Below are 15,133 nucleotides of genomic sequence, written 5' to 3' on the forward strand. Positions count from 1 at the left end.
TCAAATACTGCAAGAATATAGTAATGTGCAATATGCTTTAAGCGTTACATCAACCGAAGATCGCGCACACCTGTGTGTGCAAATTATAATTTCCCGTATGACGGTGCCATTTTCTACGTATCCATATTCCTTTCATCATTTTGGTTCATTATGATTTGAAGGCCCAGACTCGGTATTGTCTCACCCTTTATAAGGTTACTCCCATTGATTAAAATGGTATGAGTGATATTTTTGTTTGCTGTCGTGTTGCTTTAAAAACAATCTATATGATATTATCAGATCAGAATTTACAGCTCTTAGTCAAATTCGGAATTTGAGTTATCATCTCCTCAATGACATAAAACCTTAAATTTTCTCCCTTCGTTACTACATAATACTGTACTGTAGTCTTGGTAATTAGTATCTTATATATATTTAATCTTTCAGATCATATTTACTGTAGCCTTAATCAAAAGTATCTCAAGGATTCCATAGTATAAGCTAAGATTTTTATAAATTTATAGACGAATATTAATTCATAGGAAAAACATAGAACACATTAATTAAGATTTTTTCCTAAAAATCTAATAGAAAGCAATTCCGACCCCATATGACGCTTAAATATGTAAAATGTTGTATTTACCGACTGGAGCTAGGGCACGACAGCTCAAATGATAAGGCAAATGAAACGCAATAATCCGGATGTTTTAGGTTCAAAAACTATTGACGTAAATGAATTTATCATTCTATATTTTCTATTAGAATTTTATGCCAAGTAATATAATAAATTATATAATTAAGATGAGGTGCTGCTTATCATTGTATAACATTCATTTACTCACTTAAATTTTCTTCAATAATAGTATCGCTTCAACATGTAACTTATAGAAATTGTTATAAAATTATTTAGAATGTTTTTTGTGGATAATGTTTTATAAAGAACTAAAATTCTAAATTCCATAGTCTTAAAACATATAAATTCTATAAATAAATTTTTTATTTGAATTAATGGTCTCTAATTAAAATATCTGGAACATATTGCTTTGATCAATTTATCACATTAGCTCCTGAATTATGACTTATTCAAATATTTCTAATTCGAAAAGTATCCCATTAAAATTTCAAACATTTCAGTTTTAATAAATGATTTAATAAAACGTAAGGGCTCCCATAAACTTGGAAGGTAAAGATTTTTCATGAAAAATTTCATATCTTAAGAAGAAAGACTGAATGATGATAAAAATAAATGTTCTATGTATATATGTATATATAAATAATATGGAATTGTATGTTTGTGTTTTAAAATTAAATGTGTGCTTAAGTGTTTCTGATTTATGTTTACAGTGAGACTTAACTTTGTTGTCTGTTATTATTTCAATAATACCAGACTGTTTGAAAAGTATTTATGATATTTATCATGTGATTCTAGATAAAAATATTAATATTCAATCTATATGTAATTTCATAGTATAAAGTTCATATACAATAAGTAAAATATTTGATAAGCATTTCGTATTCTTAATAAACAGAATAAAAAGATTGGTAAGTATTATTTTATTATATAAATGTTAAGCTATGAAATCTCAATCAATTCTTATAATTAATATATAAATTGTGCACTGAATTTACAATGCCCAACTTTATAATTAACTCATGGATGGTGTTACTGTACACGTGTGTATATTCAAATAATTATTGAAGGTATTGATTCTCTCGGTGCCGGGTCCCTGCAACGCGATGGACCCGGCACTCGCACGGTGAATCCATGGAATGCTCAGAGGTTTCGTCTCTATAATAGTAGAAGTAATTTAGTTTACGAGACTGCTTTTGATATTCAAGTATAGTCTCGTCATATTTAAGACTGTACTATAAAGCATTTTATTTAAAATACGTATAATCAATTTTATTTTAAAAATATTGTTCAACATAAAATTTTTATATATATAAATGTGTACATTCCTTTATTGTTTTGGGAGTAAAGTGACGTTTATATTGAGGCTACAAAAAGCTATCATAATTCTAGAGACTACTGCAATTAACTGTTTTTTTTATTATTAAATATACGTCATAGCTTTAACAAATATACCTAATTATTAAGATATTTTAATAGTTGGAATTTATAAATATTTTTATTTTTTTATTTTAAGTTGTTTTGTAATAACCTTCTTATATAATATCAAATTAAGACAGACAGTCTTATTTATATATAAAATTAAATATTAGCAAAACTTAGTAGGGTATTTAAAAATGTTATTGAATTATTATAAAATGAATTTAAGTATCTGCATTAAACGTTATCAGCCCAAAAATGTATCAAGAAATCTTTTTAAGTCAAAACAGCCATTGCTATTTAAATAAGATGAAAAAAGTTCGGTTTTTTTAGAACAGGCTTTATACACTAAGTGAATTAAGATTTGCTTACTATCTGTCAATACTAAAGATTGAAATTGGAGAGTTCCCTTCAGTAAGTCGCCTGCAATGTATGTGCTTACTGACGTAGTTTACTAAGATATAGACTATAGACATCGAAAACAGAGATTTAGATTTCCGCCTGTCATGATTCGTTGCACCAATTTACATTTAAGTAAACGTGACTTTGTAGTTAATCACTGATAGTTTCGTTTTGTGTATTAAGCTGATGCTAAATTGGATCATAATATATATAAAAAATAACATATTTATATGATCTTAAGTTATTACAATAGCGATAATTACAATAATTTAATTAATAAATTAAATTACAATAATTTAATATTGAACAAATATCATTTCACTTGTATATGTTTGAAGAGAATAACTGACTTAAATTATAAGTAAAATCGGTGAGTTACGTTAGTTTTTGTATTTTGCATTTGTACACGAAATATTAAAAAATTATTTTGGAATAATTTCTTTCACTTAATAATATTAGCTACATGGTTAAGAGTCAGAATTGCATAAATTACTATTTTATTGAGGTGTCTTTATTAATAGTGAGAGGTGTATTTGATCAACATTTAAAGTATGAAAATTCTAGGACAACATTAAATTCAGACAAAATATTTTTAAAAATGTAATTATGTGCAATATTTTTTTTAATAAAAAAAAAATACCTGCAACTATTATAATAAAAAAAAATACCTTTCATAACTGAAAGAATTTTGTAGGATCGGTAATACTAGTATATTATAGATCCTCAATCGATTAGAAAATATTTTTTTCAAACAATACCTAAACAAAAACATTTTGTTGGTGCTTCTTCTATACTTTAAATTCGTACATACATCTGTAAGTGCTAAGCAAACTAAAATAAAAGCAACTACTAAGGAGATAACAGTAAATGAGTAAAGTTTTCGTTTCGTTTACAACAAACATATCACTTCAGATTTCCACTCTTCCACATTTGGTTGGATTCTAAGTTACTTAAATATTGTATCTCGTTGTAGATTTTAGACCATTCTAATATTCAAAATCATCTAACTGATCTTAAAGCATAAGATACTGTTTGTCATTTGTATATATCAATAACAAATAACAAAATTATATAACAAAATATAATGAATTGTCGACGGTAAAAGGAACAGGATTGTATTATTTAACTACATAACTACATAACACATATGGTGATTATCAACGACATGTTGGTATTAAAACAGTATGCATGTTAGTGTACCTTAGTATGTGTATGTACATTATACACACGATCATGATTTGAGAGTTTATATTGTTTTGTTTGAAACTATTAACTGAAATTACTGTTTCAAAGCCCTTGTATACGATTCCCTTACATAAGGTAAGTATTAAAAATGTTTTTAATGCATGTCTATGTTGCTAATTTTAAGATTTTTAAACCTATGGATATGAGTATCTCGTGGTTTATTACCAAAGTGACTTTCCTAAAGTGTATTGATATGTACCCATAAATACTATTTACGATTGGTATTTATTTCAACGAAGCTTTCATTCATTTCATTCAGTAGTAAGGTGATGCCCGTCTTATTTAAAACCGTCCACCATTAAGTCGCGTGTATTAACTCATTCAAACAATCATTCTCCACTAAAAATAACTTAATAATTTACTTCAAAACTGTTTCGTGAGCAGTATTATAAATTAACATATTTTATACATGTATGAGATCTTAGAGAATGTTTGCCATCACTTAACTTAATTATTTAATATATTTTCTTATTAAATTTCTCTTCCATGAATTAAATAAAATGTCTGCAAAAAGCTAGTTTTATTTTAGTTTATTATTTTTTTGTATGTTTCTTTGCAGGTTATATCGATTTAAATTTTTATTAAAGTATTCACAGTGGTGTTAGAGAAAGAAGGTTAGTTATTTTCTTTTGAAGATCATTGGCATTTTCAGCCGACTTCAGAAAAGGAGGAGATTATCAAATCGTCTTTTTTTAAATGTTTGTTACCTAATAACTTTCGACTGGCTGAATTGATAATAATATTTTTTTTTTATTTGAAAGCAGGTGCTTCCCGTTTGGTCCCATTTCTATTTGATTCAGTTGAGACAACCATATAAGTCTTAAATTAGCATTAAGTACGTGTGTGACAAACGAACGACTAAATTCAACGGCAACCGATTTTGATTTATTTATTTATAAGGGTAGACTTTCCAGATGGTCCCATGATAATTAAAACAACGTGATTATGGAATCCTGTGAAAATTGAGGAAAATTGAGGAGAAAAAATGTGTAGGCATACATAATATACATTAAGTAATGAGATTATTTAATGTATATTTGACCTTCAGTATCGGAAAACAGATTTCGTAATCTTAGAATTAGCCGACTTCAAAAGAGGAGGACGTTCTTGATCCGTCAGAATCTTTCTTAATGTATGTCCCCTGATTTCTCGGTGTCTTCTCTACATTGAGTAACTAAACACCAATATATAGTAGTGGAACACTGAATAAGACCGACCCTAAAGTAACCTTAACCTGAATTAACCCACACTTATTCATATATAATTCGATAAATACAATAAATAACAAGTAATCGGTATAAAACTTAAACTAGATTTCGTTTATTCTTAACACAATTAGGACCACAGGATACACGATTGAATAATTCTTAGCTAAATCAATGATATCGTATAGAAAAACGTCGTATGGAGTAGTATAGCAGCAAACCAAATAATTACGTTAGCGCGGTCCATATTACAGGCAGTGATAGGTATTTAGTCAACAATTGTGATTTTAATCTGTTATTATTCTATTTACTAAGAAATATTACCTAGCTGTATAGCTGTAAATCTATATACCTGTAAAACGACTTCAAAAGGTAATTAGATATTAAAAAATTGTATATATTTAGTGAGGTTTAACTAGATTATTGGAAAATTAATAAAAATGGTGCTCGTTTATGTACATAAGGAGTTGAGTCGATTTTAGTATAGACATTTAGAATTTATTATTAGATAGGTTAGATTAGGAAATGGTATTTAAGCATAAAATTATGATATGCTTTTTGGTTGCTATGTCGTTTTTTTGTAATCTTTTTTTTCTTAATAAGAATTTTATTATTCTCAATGATTCTTGTATATATATATATCATTTTCTCACTTCAATTTGGATTATGTTTTTAATGTTATTTGTTTAAATTTTTAATGAAAAAATTAATATGTTTCGTTTTTGAATTTTACAAAGATATTTTTGTAAACTATCATAATAAATAAATAAAACTTTGGTACTGTAACTAAATTTTGAATACTTTTGTCTTTTCTTTGCTTTCTTAGATTTCGTAGATGTTATTATATGAAATGTCAAAAGAAATTAAACAATTTGTAACCAAATATATTAGGGTATTTTAAATAACTTACAATTTAAACTTGCTAACGTTCGAGAACTATTCAAGACATCTCCAAAGTGTATTAGGTAACATAAACTTTAATCTACCTACCACCCAAAGACTTATGTAACTCTGTGTACTGCTCTGTTAGCTTACAAAATTGAAACTTTCTGCACCGAATTACGTGATATTTTGGCTTATATGTAAAGAAAACATTAGTTATTAGATTTTCTAAATAATGTATATATTTTTAGTCATAGTAGTGTTATAACGTTGAATAGATAAAATTTTTCTTTTATAAAAAAAAAAACAGTGGAAAAAGCTTTTGAGTAAACTTTAGTATTGGCAGCAAATAAAAAATATTACGTGTCATAAATGAAAACTAGTTTTGGAATATAAAATATTTGAATTCATATAACTTTGTAAGAAGATGGCTTTGTTTTATTTCCTATTTCAAACTGCTTGAATATTTATGATTTTATTTTGTAATTTATTATAAATTATTGATGAAATAAATTGTTTTCTTAATTATTGATTATGTATAAAAAAATTGCTTACTTCGTACAAATTAATTCGCTTACAATGTAAATGTAATTGAAAATTCAATTTCTATATCATAGTCATATCCAATTAAAAAAATCATGTAAATTTTTTCATGACAATATGCTTTCTATTCTTTATGATGACTTTGTTTGAGCAAGAGATTTCAAAAAAATATATATTTTTTTAACAGATTATTAATTTGATCTGCAATAGGTTTTCCTGAAATAATTCTTAGAATTAATAATTATTATAAAGTACCTGAGAAAAGGTTAATTTAATTTTTCTAGCTACCATTTGGTAGCTCGATTTAATATTTATATAACGTAGATTTTAGATTGTATTGCGAATTGTAGATTGTACACAACACAAAACTAATTTATATTACACGGAATTTATATGTCAGTACAACTTATAAATTCACGTTTAAAAAAACATTGTATTATTTACTCAGAACTGCATTTGGTATGTGACTTGCCTTTATATTTTAACTATTTATTTATTAACTCTACGTTTCCATTACTTATCTGCAACTATCCAGGGGAAGACGAGATGAAGGTGTCACTATGGTCTTACTGTAAGTTTGCTTTGTTAAACTTTTAAATACTGCTGCATTTCCTGTTTTTCATTAATAATTTTACTCACCTAATAACAACGTAGGTGCTTCGTCTGTGTACCATCTTTGTGTTGATTGCCAGTGCCACGAATTTGTCAAGGATCCATAAACGAGAACGTATTGTATCGAGAAATATCCACATTCCGATGATTTTATTACTATTTATGTAATAAAAATAAGATTTATTTAAGTTGAACAAACTTAAAATTTTTGATACATTTTCAATTATATGAATAACGTTTTCCTGGTTTGGAAAGCAAAAACAGAATTTTCAGGAAAACTACGAGAGTAGCTTACATAAACCTACCTATATCTAAGACTACGTGATATCAAGAAAGTGTTGCTATCATATTTTTCGTGTGTTACTGAAACGGTTTTGGCTAACACTGCCAGATGTTTATTCTACGAGGTCAGCAACGACACACGTTTTGTTATATTTTATCCAACTGGAGGCGCCCTGGTTCATATTTTTTTTAATAAATATTTCGTGTACATAACAGATATCAGAATAATAAAATTATATATTTTTGTATTTTTCTCGTGAGTGAAGTAAAGTAAAGTAAATATTGTTATGATAGTTAGAGGCGGTCGCAACAAAACAACCTTCTATTTTTAAAGAAGCGCTTTGAGTAATAATTAGAAACTTGTTCTAATACAATTCACAAAATATACTACTGAGTACCGCCGTTTTCTGAGGGCAACCGTCGGCGGTGGCGACCTCTCGCGCCCGGCCTCAGTTCAGGCCATGGTGCGGAGCGAGAGGTACTGGGAAGCCGCCTCCTCCTGCAAAGCACTCATGCTAGCTAAGGAGAGTGCGGGGCGCGTGAGGGAAAGATCCTCCTCACGCTCCAGCCACTGCAGGGGACGGTCCAGGCGATGGAGATCACGAGACGATATCCAGCTACCGTTAGCGCGAGTCTACAGACGGCGAGCAAGGGTAGTTCACCGTCTAATTAAAACTAGACCACAGCGTAACGCAAGCGCCTCAAAGAACCATCAGACCACCATAGATAGGCCCCAGAGCCGATGTCAACCGGGTAGCGGGTGCAAGCGCAATGATGTTGCGAAAAGAGCTCAATAAAATGTTCATAAACTCCAGCAGAGCTTCTGGAGAGTATGAAAATAAACAAAAATCAAACTAAGATCACCTACGCAGCTATATAAAGACTAGTCCTGTTTCGCAGCTGCTTATCTGTGCTCAAAGTAACTCAGAGTACGGTCTAGAGCCATGATATGCTGACTATGTCATCCAATAAAAAAAGAGATAAAAAAGAAGAAATTAACCAATACTGCTAAATGTGCTGTTAGCTGGATGGATGGTCTTGGCTGGACCTCAACTTGGTCAGTGATCATTCCAAAATTGGGCGTCGTCTGAGTAGTTGTGGAAGTCTCATTTTCAACCACCTGGAATAATGTGATAACGATAATGTTTTTTGCTAATTTTAAAGTAGATGATACCTTCTTTAGGTAGCATCTACATTAAACATGGAGTGATATCATTTAAAAAAGAAACAAATTTTAATAACAGAGAAATTGAGGCACAAATTGAGGCAAATCTTGTATCGTCCTCCTTTTTATGTCGGGGGTTAATAAAAATAATTAATAATCAAAAGGAGACAGTATTTATTATTAGTTTTAGAAGGATTTAACAAATGTATGTTGAAGATGGGATGGCCTAAAATATTATTTATAACAAAAGTACATTTCCCGTCCATTGCAGCTAACCTTATCTAACTTAATTAATTAGGACACTTTTGAAACAATGAGCCAGTCCCAAGAAGAAGTTTCAATAAAAATATATGGTGCCTTGTAATAATTAATCAGCTGGTATATTAGGTGTTTCGATTGGGTCCACTCAAACTTATATATAAAAGTATTGACTGACATATAAATAAAATTGGAAAGTTTGTTTGTTATTTCAAATGATTAATATGTTACCTGGTCATGAATATATTTTTTTTATTTACAACTATTTAGTGTTTCGTATAAAGCTATTTATAATTCTAGTTAGTTCCTGGATCTTATTTTACAATGGTTAAAGGTATCACGATAGTAAAGTTTGATGTTACAGTAGTAATTCCTAACTTAAAATATTTTAACAAGACAGTACGATTTGACGATACTCAAGAATAAATGGAAATGGGTCGCTCAACATCTGTAAAAATTTCATGAGCCATTTATTTTCTTAAACGTCTTTTGAATAACAGTGCAAAAGCTTCTAGAGGGTCTCGGAACCTGAAGTCTTAATACTTTGCTTAATGAGGAAAAGTAGTACAAAATATTAATGGCCAGATTTGGTACTTTGATTATTTTTGTTTTTTTTTGACATAAAACATCTTCTATCATGTTGTCAAAATAAGACAGTATATTGGTATGTAGAGAAAATTATAAATTTGTTATTAACTAGAAATATTCATAGGAATTTGATTTCTGATGCTGTTAAATATTTCCGTCATATTTATCTTTGTGTATCAATTTAAATGACAATCAAATGAGACTTACGAGTGAAAAAATGTACGAGTAATATAATTTTTTGCTTTAAAATTAACGTCGCAATTCTCGAAGACAGTTCCGTCGTTACTTTAAATATATCGAGTTTATACTGTTCAATACACTTTGTAGATTACTTGAATAGTTTGTAACCAAGTCTCTGTTGCAGCCTGTTTGAAATAGTATACGAAAAAAGACGAAATATTATGATAATTTTTGTTTGTATTCACAAACTGATTCCATAAATCAATTCTTCTACCTAAATAGGATTTGATTTGTAATATATATGTATATACAAAAGCGTACATTTAGTGTATCGATATGTTGAAAAATTCATTAATGTTGCTTAAATTCAACGAGTTTTTTTTTTGTTTTCATTTAGTTTTTGTTATAGCTGCTTTCTAGATGCAGTAGTTTGCTTTGGGTCATATTTAATATTATAGAACTTTTGAGAAATAAAAAAAAGGACGGATTTTTTAAAGTTATTATCGTAGTTCAATTTAAAAAATGCGTTTTAGAGATGAATCTTTTTAAAAAATTGTAAGAGATAAACAACATCTATATTTAGAAAAGAAACATCTATAGCTGGGAAGACCTCTGAGATTACTTCAAGTAATTGCACAGATGAGTTCTTTATTCAAACATCTCTCAGGGCCCCGACATATATATTTGTATGATTTTTTTTATTACGTTTTATTGTATTATCTATAAAACTCTGAAAGACACATTTAAATCTGTTCAGTAATATTTTTTTATTGTCTGTAACAATTTTTCGTATATTTAAACAATATTCCAAACACATAGTGCATTTTGAGTTCTTATTTTTTGTCTATATATTTTTAAACATTCTGAAGACAATTTTGGTTACGATAAAACAATAATTATAAATGTTAATTATTCTAATATGTTGTTGAATGACTGACGTTAATATTTTGGTAGACGAGAGAATTATGCGATACTAGTTTTTGCCTTGACGTCATCTGCTTCAATTTAAATGTATGGCGGAATAAGAAATGTATAGCTGACCCGACGAACTTTGTTGCCCTTTAGATATAGTTTATCAGCAGATTTTTGATTATATTAAGTAAATTTTTTTAATCTTTCGATCTATCGGGTTGAAAAGTATCCGTAACAAAGTAAAAGTAACGGTATAAAAAATGTCTCTCTCCTGTTTCTAATCCATCAATTTTTAGCCCACAATTTTTAGCAAAATAAGTACAACCGTACTTAAGTTATACATAGTGTAAGTAACGCGACTTTTTTTATACATATGCATTACTTAATAGTACACATTAGAATCTAGGCTACGGTTGTTATTGCTATGCAGTTATAATATTTGGAAATAACGACATTTTAGTGACATATTTGCTATAAATATTTACAACAGACGTTATGACACCAAACTATTTGAATTCTTGAAACCTGTATGTATTTCCGTATAGAAAAATATGTGTATATATTTATATATATATATACATATATTTTATAATGATACTTACGTAATAATACGTAATTTGATTACGATATTACCATGACGTTTTTGGTTGCTGCGAAGTAATGCTAAACGAAAATAATATTATTCCTACCTTTTCGATATGAGGGAACAAAAATTACATCTAAACGAAACAAGCTCTCACTAAAAAATACATCTTTAAGATATATAGCAAATAAACTATATAGAATATATTCTATTAGAATACTAATATAATGATAATATATATTTTTATTTCTTTCTGTAAAGTGCCCAACCTAAGCGACTAATACTATTTGATGTTAATTTAAGGTGTGAGGAAATTAGGGGCTGATTTAAATGAGAAAAGTAATTTACATATAAATTTGGTAAGATCTCTTTTTGATCAATGGAATACTTATTAATTTTACGTTAGTTTTACACAAGATATGGATATATTCATTAAAAAAAATATATATTTAACATTTTGCCATAATTTTTTTAGGCTTAAACTATCTACACAAGTGATTTATTTGGTCTTTTAAACATTTAAAAATCATTTTTCTTCCTATTAAGACTTCTTTCGACAAGCGACATTTTAAATTGATAATCCAAGATTAAGTTAATGAATCAATAAAGGTATATAGGTTTTCATCGTGTACACGCATCATATAACCCTAGATTTCTCTGTTCGGGACACCTAGATTAGGATTTATTTATTTACAGATATTCTGTCTTGTAGACGCTTTTAAGTCTCATGTATTCAAAATCAACGAGATAATCCTAAACAGTGGGATACAATCCGTCACATTATATGGGGTCACATTTATAGTTTCGCTTAATTGATTTTAATGTAAGTTATTATAATTCTATTTTTATATTTTAAATGTTTTTGTATTTTATTCTCATTTATTTTTAAACAAAAGTTTAATTTTGTTTTCATGAATCAGAAATAAAAATTATTGAAACAGTATGCAGAAAGACTTTTACATAGAACATATCTCAAAATTCTTACTGGAAACTTAAATTCTAAAATCCATGGTTCTTTGTAAAATATATCATAGCATCTCCCGAATTATTTTTGATAAAGTATTTCCTGGCAAAAAGGGACCCGGAGAATTTTTTAGCAATTTCAGTTATAATAAATGATTTAATAAAATCTAAAGGATCTCATAAAACTCGTGAACGATTAAAAAAATGAACCATTTCTTAAGAAAGGTAGAACGACCGTACAAAAAAGATATATGTCTGCTTTGTAAGATACGAAATAGATGGATGTATAGTGTATATATAATATTTTTGTTTAAATGCATTATTACTGTTTATAATTTTCTATTAAAATTAAAATTTATGCAATGAATTGTGTAGAAGTATACAATAAAGAAGTATAAATTAAAAAAAATTAAGATGGTAGTTACAATAATCAGAAAATCTATTTTCTCTCTGTATAAATAATAGCAATATAGCCTCTTCTCACACCTTTTCTAATAAGTTGAGATATTAACTGAGAATAATATCTGTGAATTTTACTTTTGTTAGGGATTTTTCCTCGGTTGTTGAATGTTTCAGAATAATTAAATCTAACAACTCCTTTAGGATCTTCTAAAAAAAACAGTTTTGACATTTCCAAAACCTAAAGCAATCATAAATATAGTCTTCTTGCTTTCCATATTACTTCTTCTAACCTTTTGGCAGTAGTTATATTTACGTACCAGAGTACGGTTTCTGTTAGTGATAATCTTCTTATCCCTTCTTGACCGTATACCTAAATGTTATGAAATTTTTCTATAAATCGACTATTTTTGTTAGTGATAGTAGACAAAAATTAGATAGTTGTGTGCCATTTACAATAAGGATTATCCATTCTAATAGTACAGTACAGAGGTGGCATGCATGGGCTTACTTATAGTGTATTTTCTTTCCAAACACTCATCATCATTTTTATGAAATTTTAATAAAATAAAATCCTCTAAATAATGTTGAGTATTTTAAAGCAAAATATTACAGTCTACATTAGTACATTTCTATTGTCTATATAATGACTATTTTTTAAAACCAATTACTAAAAGCTTCTACAGTGAGTGTTAATAATTTCCTATTTACTATTGAAATGGTTTATTTAGATTATTATGTTGTTAAGCTAATGCGTTGTTCTGGGTGCTGATTGAAAACAACATTAATTTATCAATTAATCTTTCTCGTATTTTCTACCCAGTACATTTTACCTTATATTACTAAACAATAAATTTATATTGGTGTGATATTTCAGTAAATTAAAGAATGAACTCAAAAAAGAAATAAAAAAGTATCTTTTAAGGTTTTAAAATTAAATGAACGAACACTAAGGCTGTGACATTTCTTTGAAATATAAATGATAAGTGCACATGGTGGCTGAGATTTTATTGTAATACAAGTAATCGGTATGAGTGAAATTTATTTATTAGGTAACACTGAACATATTTAGAATAATAAAAACGGCTCATTGTAGAGAGTTGCCAATACTTTTATTGTTTTTAAAAGTAATACACATTGTCGCATTCGGTGGAAACACTGAAAAAGCAGTGGGCCCATTCTTCCTTAGGGGTCATTTCTTGGGCATTTCCGTACGCTTTCAGTCCATCTTCAGGGCTCGTAAATCGAACACCTAAAAATGTTGTCTTTAATTTTTGGGAATAAATAAAAGTCGCATGAAACCAGGCTAGGACGGTATGGCGGTTGACTCTTTATCTCGTCACCTGCCATAATGACATATTCAACAGTACCTTTTACAGAGTGCGCTGAAGCATCGTCGTAGTGAAGGAGGGTCCTGCTTCGAGGACTCTGCTGTTTAATTTTTTTCCGAGCAACAGGCATACGATTGACATACCAGTCTGCAGTAGCTGTCCTTCCATCTTCTAGTACAAATGTCGCGAAATTTTTTTTCCGACCTAAGAATAAAGCAATCATCTTTTTTCCTTGACTTCTTCCTTTCTGTATCTCAGTTGACCGATTCTCGAAAGGAAACACCAAATGAATTAATTGTCGTTAGGGTTCATTTGCACGTGTAACAAGATTTTAAATTAGATTTTTAAAAAAGTTTTTATTAGCAATGTTTCCAACTGGCCAGTTTTAAGCATTTTCAGTGTTACTCGCGTATATATTTTGACCCTACACGAATTCCGTTGGATAAAAACTTAGGTTATTTTGTTACAATTGCTTTTGAGGCTTTAATAAGGATAAAAAATAAAATAAAATTTTATTTAACATAGTTTTATTTAACATAAATTAAAATTTTCACATGTGAACTACTTTAAATATACAAATTACAAAATTATATATAGAGAAGCGTGTGCCCCAAGTTTGACTAATGTTTAATATAACACAAATATTTACATAACATTTTTGAATGGCTTTATCTGGAACGAGTATCTTACTTATATACAAGTTTTAAATATGTGACCTTTATATTATTAGGTACAAATATTTACAAAGCGCATAAAACAGGTTCTTACACATTTGTTTACTAATTTCGTTCATGAGAACTATATAAATAGTCAAAGTTATATTTATTCCTTGTAATGCTTTTTTCGATTTGAAAAACTCAAAAGCGAATTTTATATCAAAGTGTATTAATTTGAAAATACTCCTGCTAACACTAAAATTATCTTACAGGATATTTTAAGCCATTTTATACATAGGTTTCGTTTGTTGTAACCTATTTCTAACACGTTTATTATCTACCTAGCTAATTATTAAATAAATATTATTTTATTTTGAAAGAATTAAACATGAAAATAAATAATTTGAAAAATTCATATGCTATATTACAAATTTGCCATTTACGGTACGCTATGAGGGTTATATAATAATTTACATTGTATATAATAATTTTTTCTGTGCTTATTTTGGTCCGTCAAGGGTTTATTTATTTAAAATAAAAATTAAGTTTAGGCGTAAAGATCTTGAGGTGTGAGTGGAGGTCGGTTGTGGGACCGTGGACGTCAAATCCACGTTCGTTGGTCTTGCACCTCGGTTCCACGGTCGTGCTGATTGCCAGCACCACGTCGCTGTCAGGTGCTGCTCATCAATGGATTGTTGTAGGTGCTGTGCATTGATATACGTATTGTACCTAAAAGGACATTTTTTTTTTATTTTATACAAAAATTCTTGTCGTAAAAGTGTAGTAAGTGTAGCAGATTTTGATGTATTTAGTAATTTATATTTAACGAAAATTTATATTTTTTTTATTCATTAATAAATTTATTAAAACTTTCATCGAATTGTAATACATTTACGAT

General features: G+C 28.5%; 1 protein-coding gene across 2 annotated transcripts in view; it reads right to left on the minus strand.

Moving 5' to 3' along the window:
* Nucleotides 1–14,089: 14,089 nt before the first annotated feature.
* Nucleotides 14,090–15,133, minus strand: part of LOC116767020 (tachykinin-like peptides receptor 99D) — a 58,130-nt gene continuing 57,086 nt past the window's right edge. For both annotated transcript variants that reach the window (XM_032657165.2, XM_032657164.2), the window contains one exon: nucleotides 14,090–14,964. In XM_032657165.2, the coding sequence (XP_032513056.2) occupies nucleotides 14,906–14,964 (59 nt within the window). In that variant the 3' untranslated portion in view covers nucleotides 14,090–14,905. The remainder of the gene's footprint in view (nucleotides 14,965–15,133) is intronic.

The sequence above is a fragment of the Danaus plexippus genome, chromosome 10, assembly GCF_018135715.1.
Source record: "Danaus plexippus chromosome 10, MEX_DaPlex, whole genome shotgun sequence".
Taxonomy (NCBI): Eukaryota; Metazoa; Arthropoda; class Insecta; order Lepidoptera; family Nymphalidae; genus Danaus; species Danaus plexippus.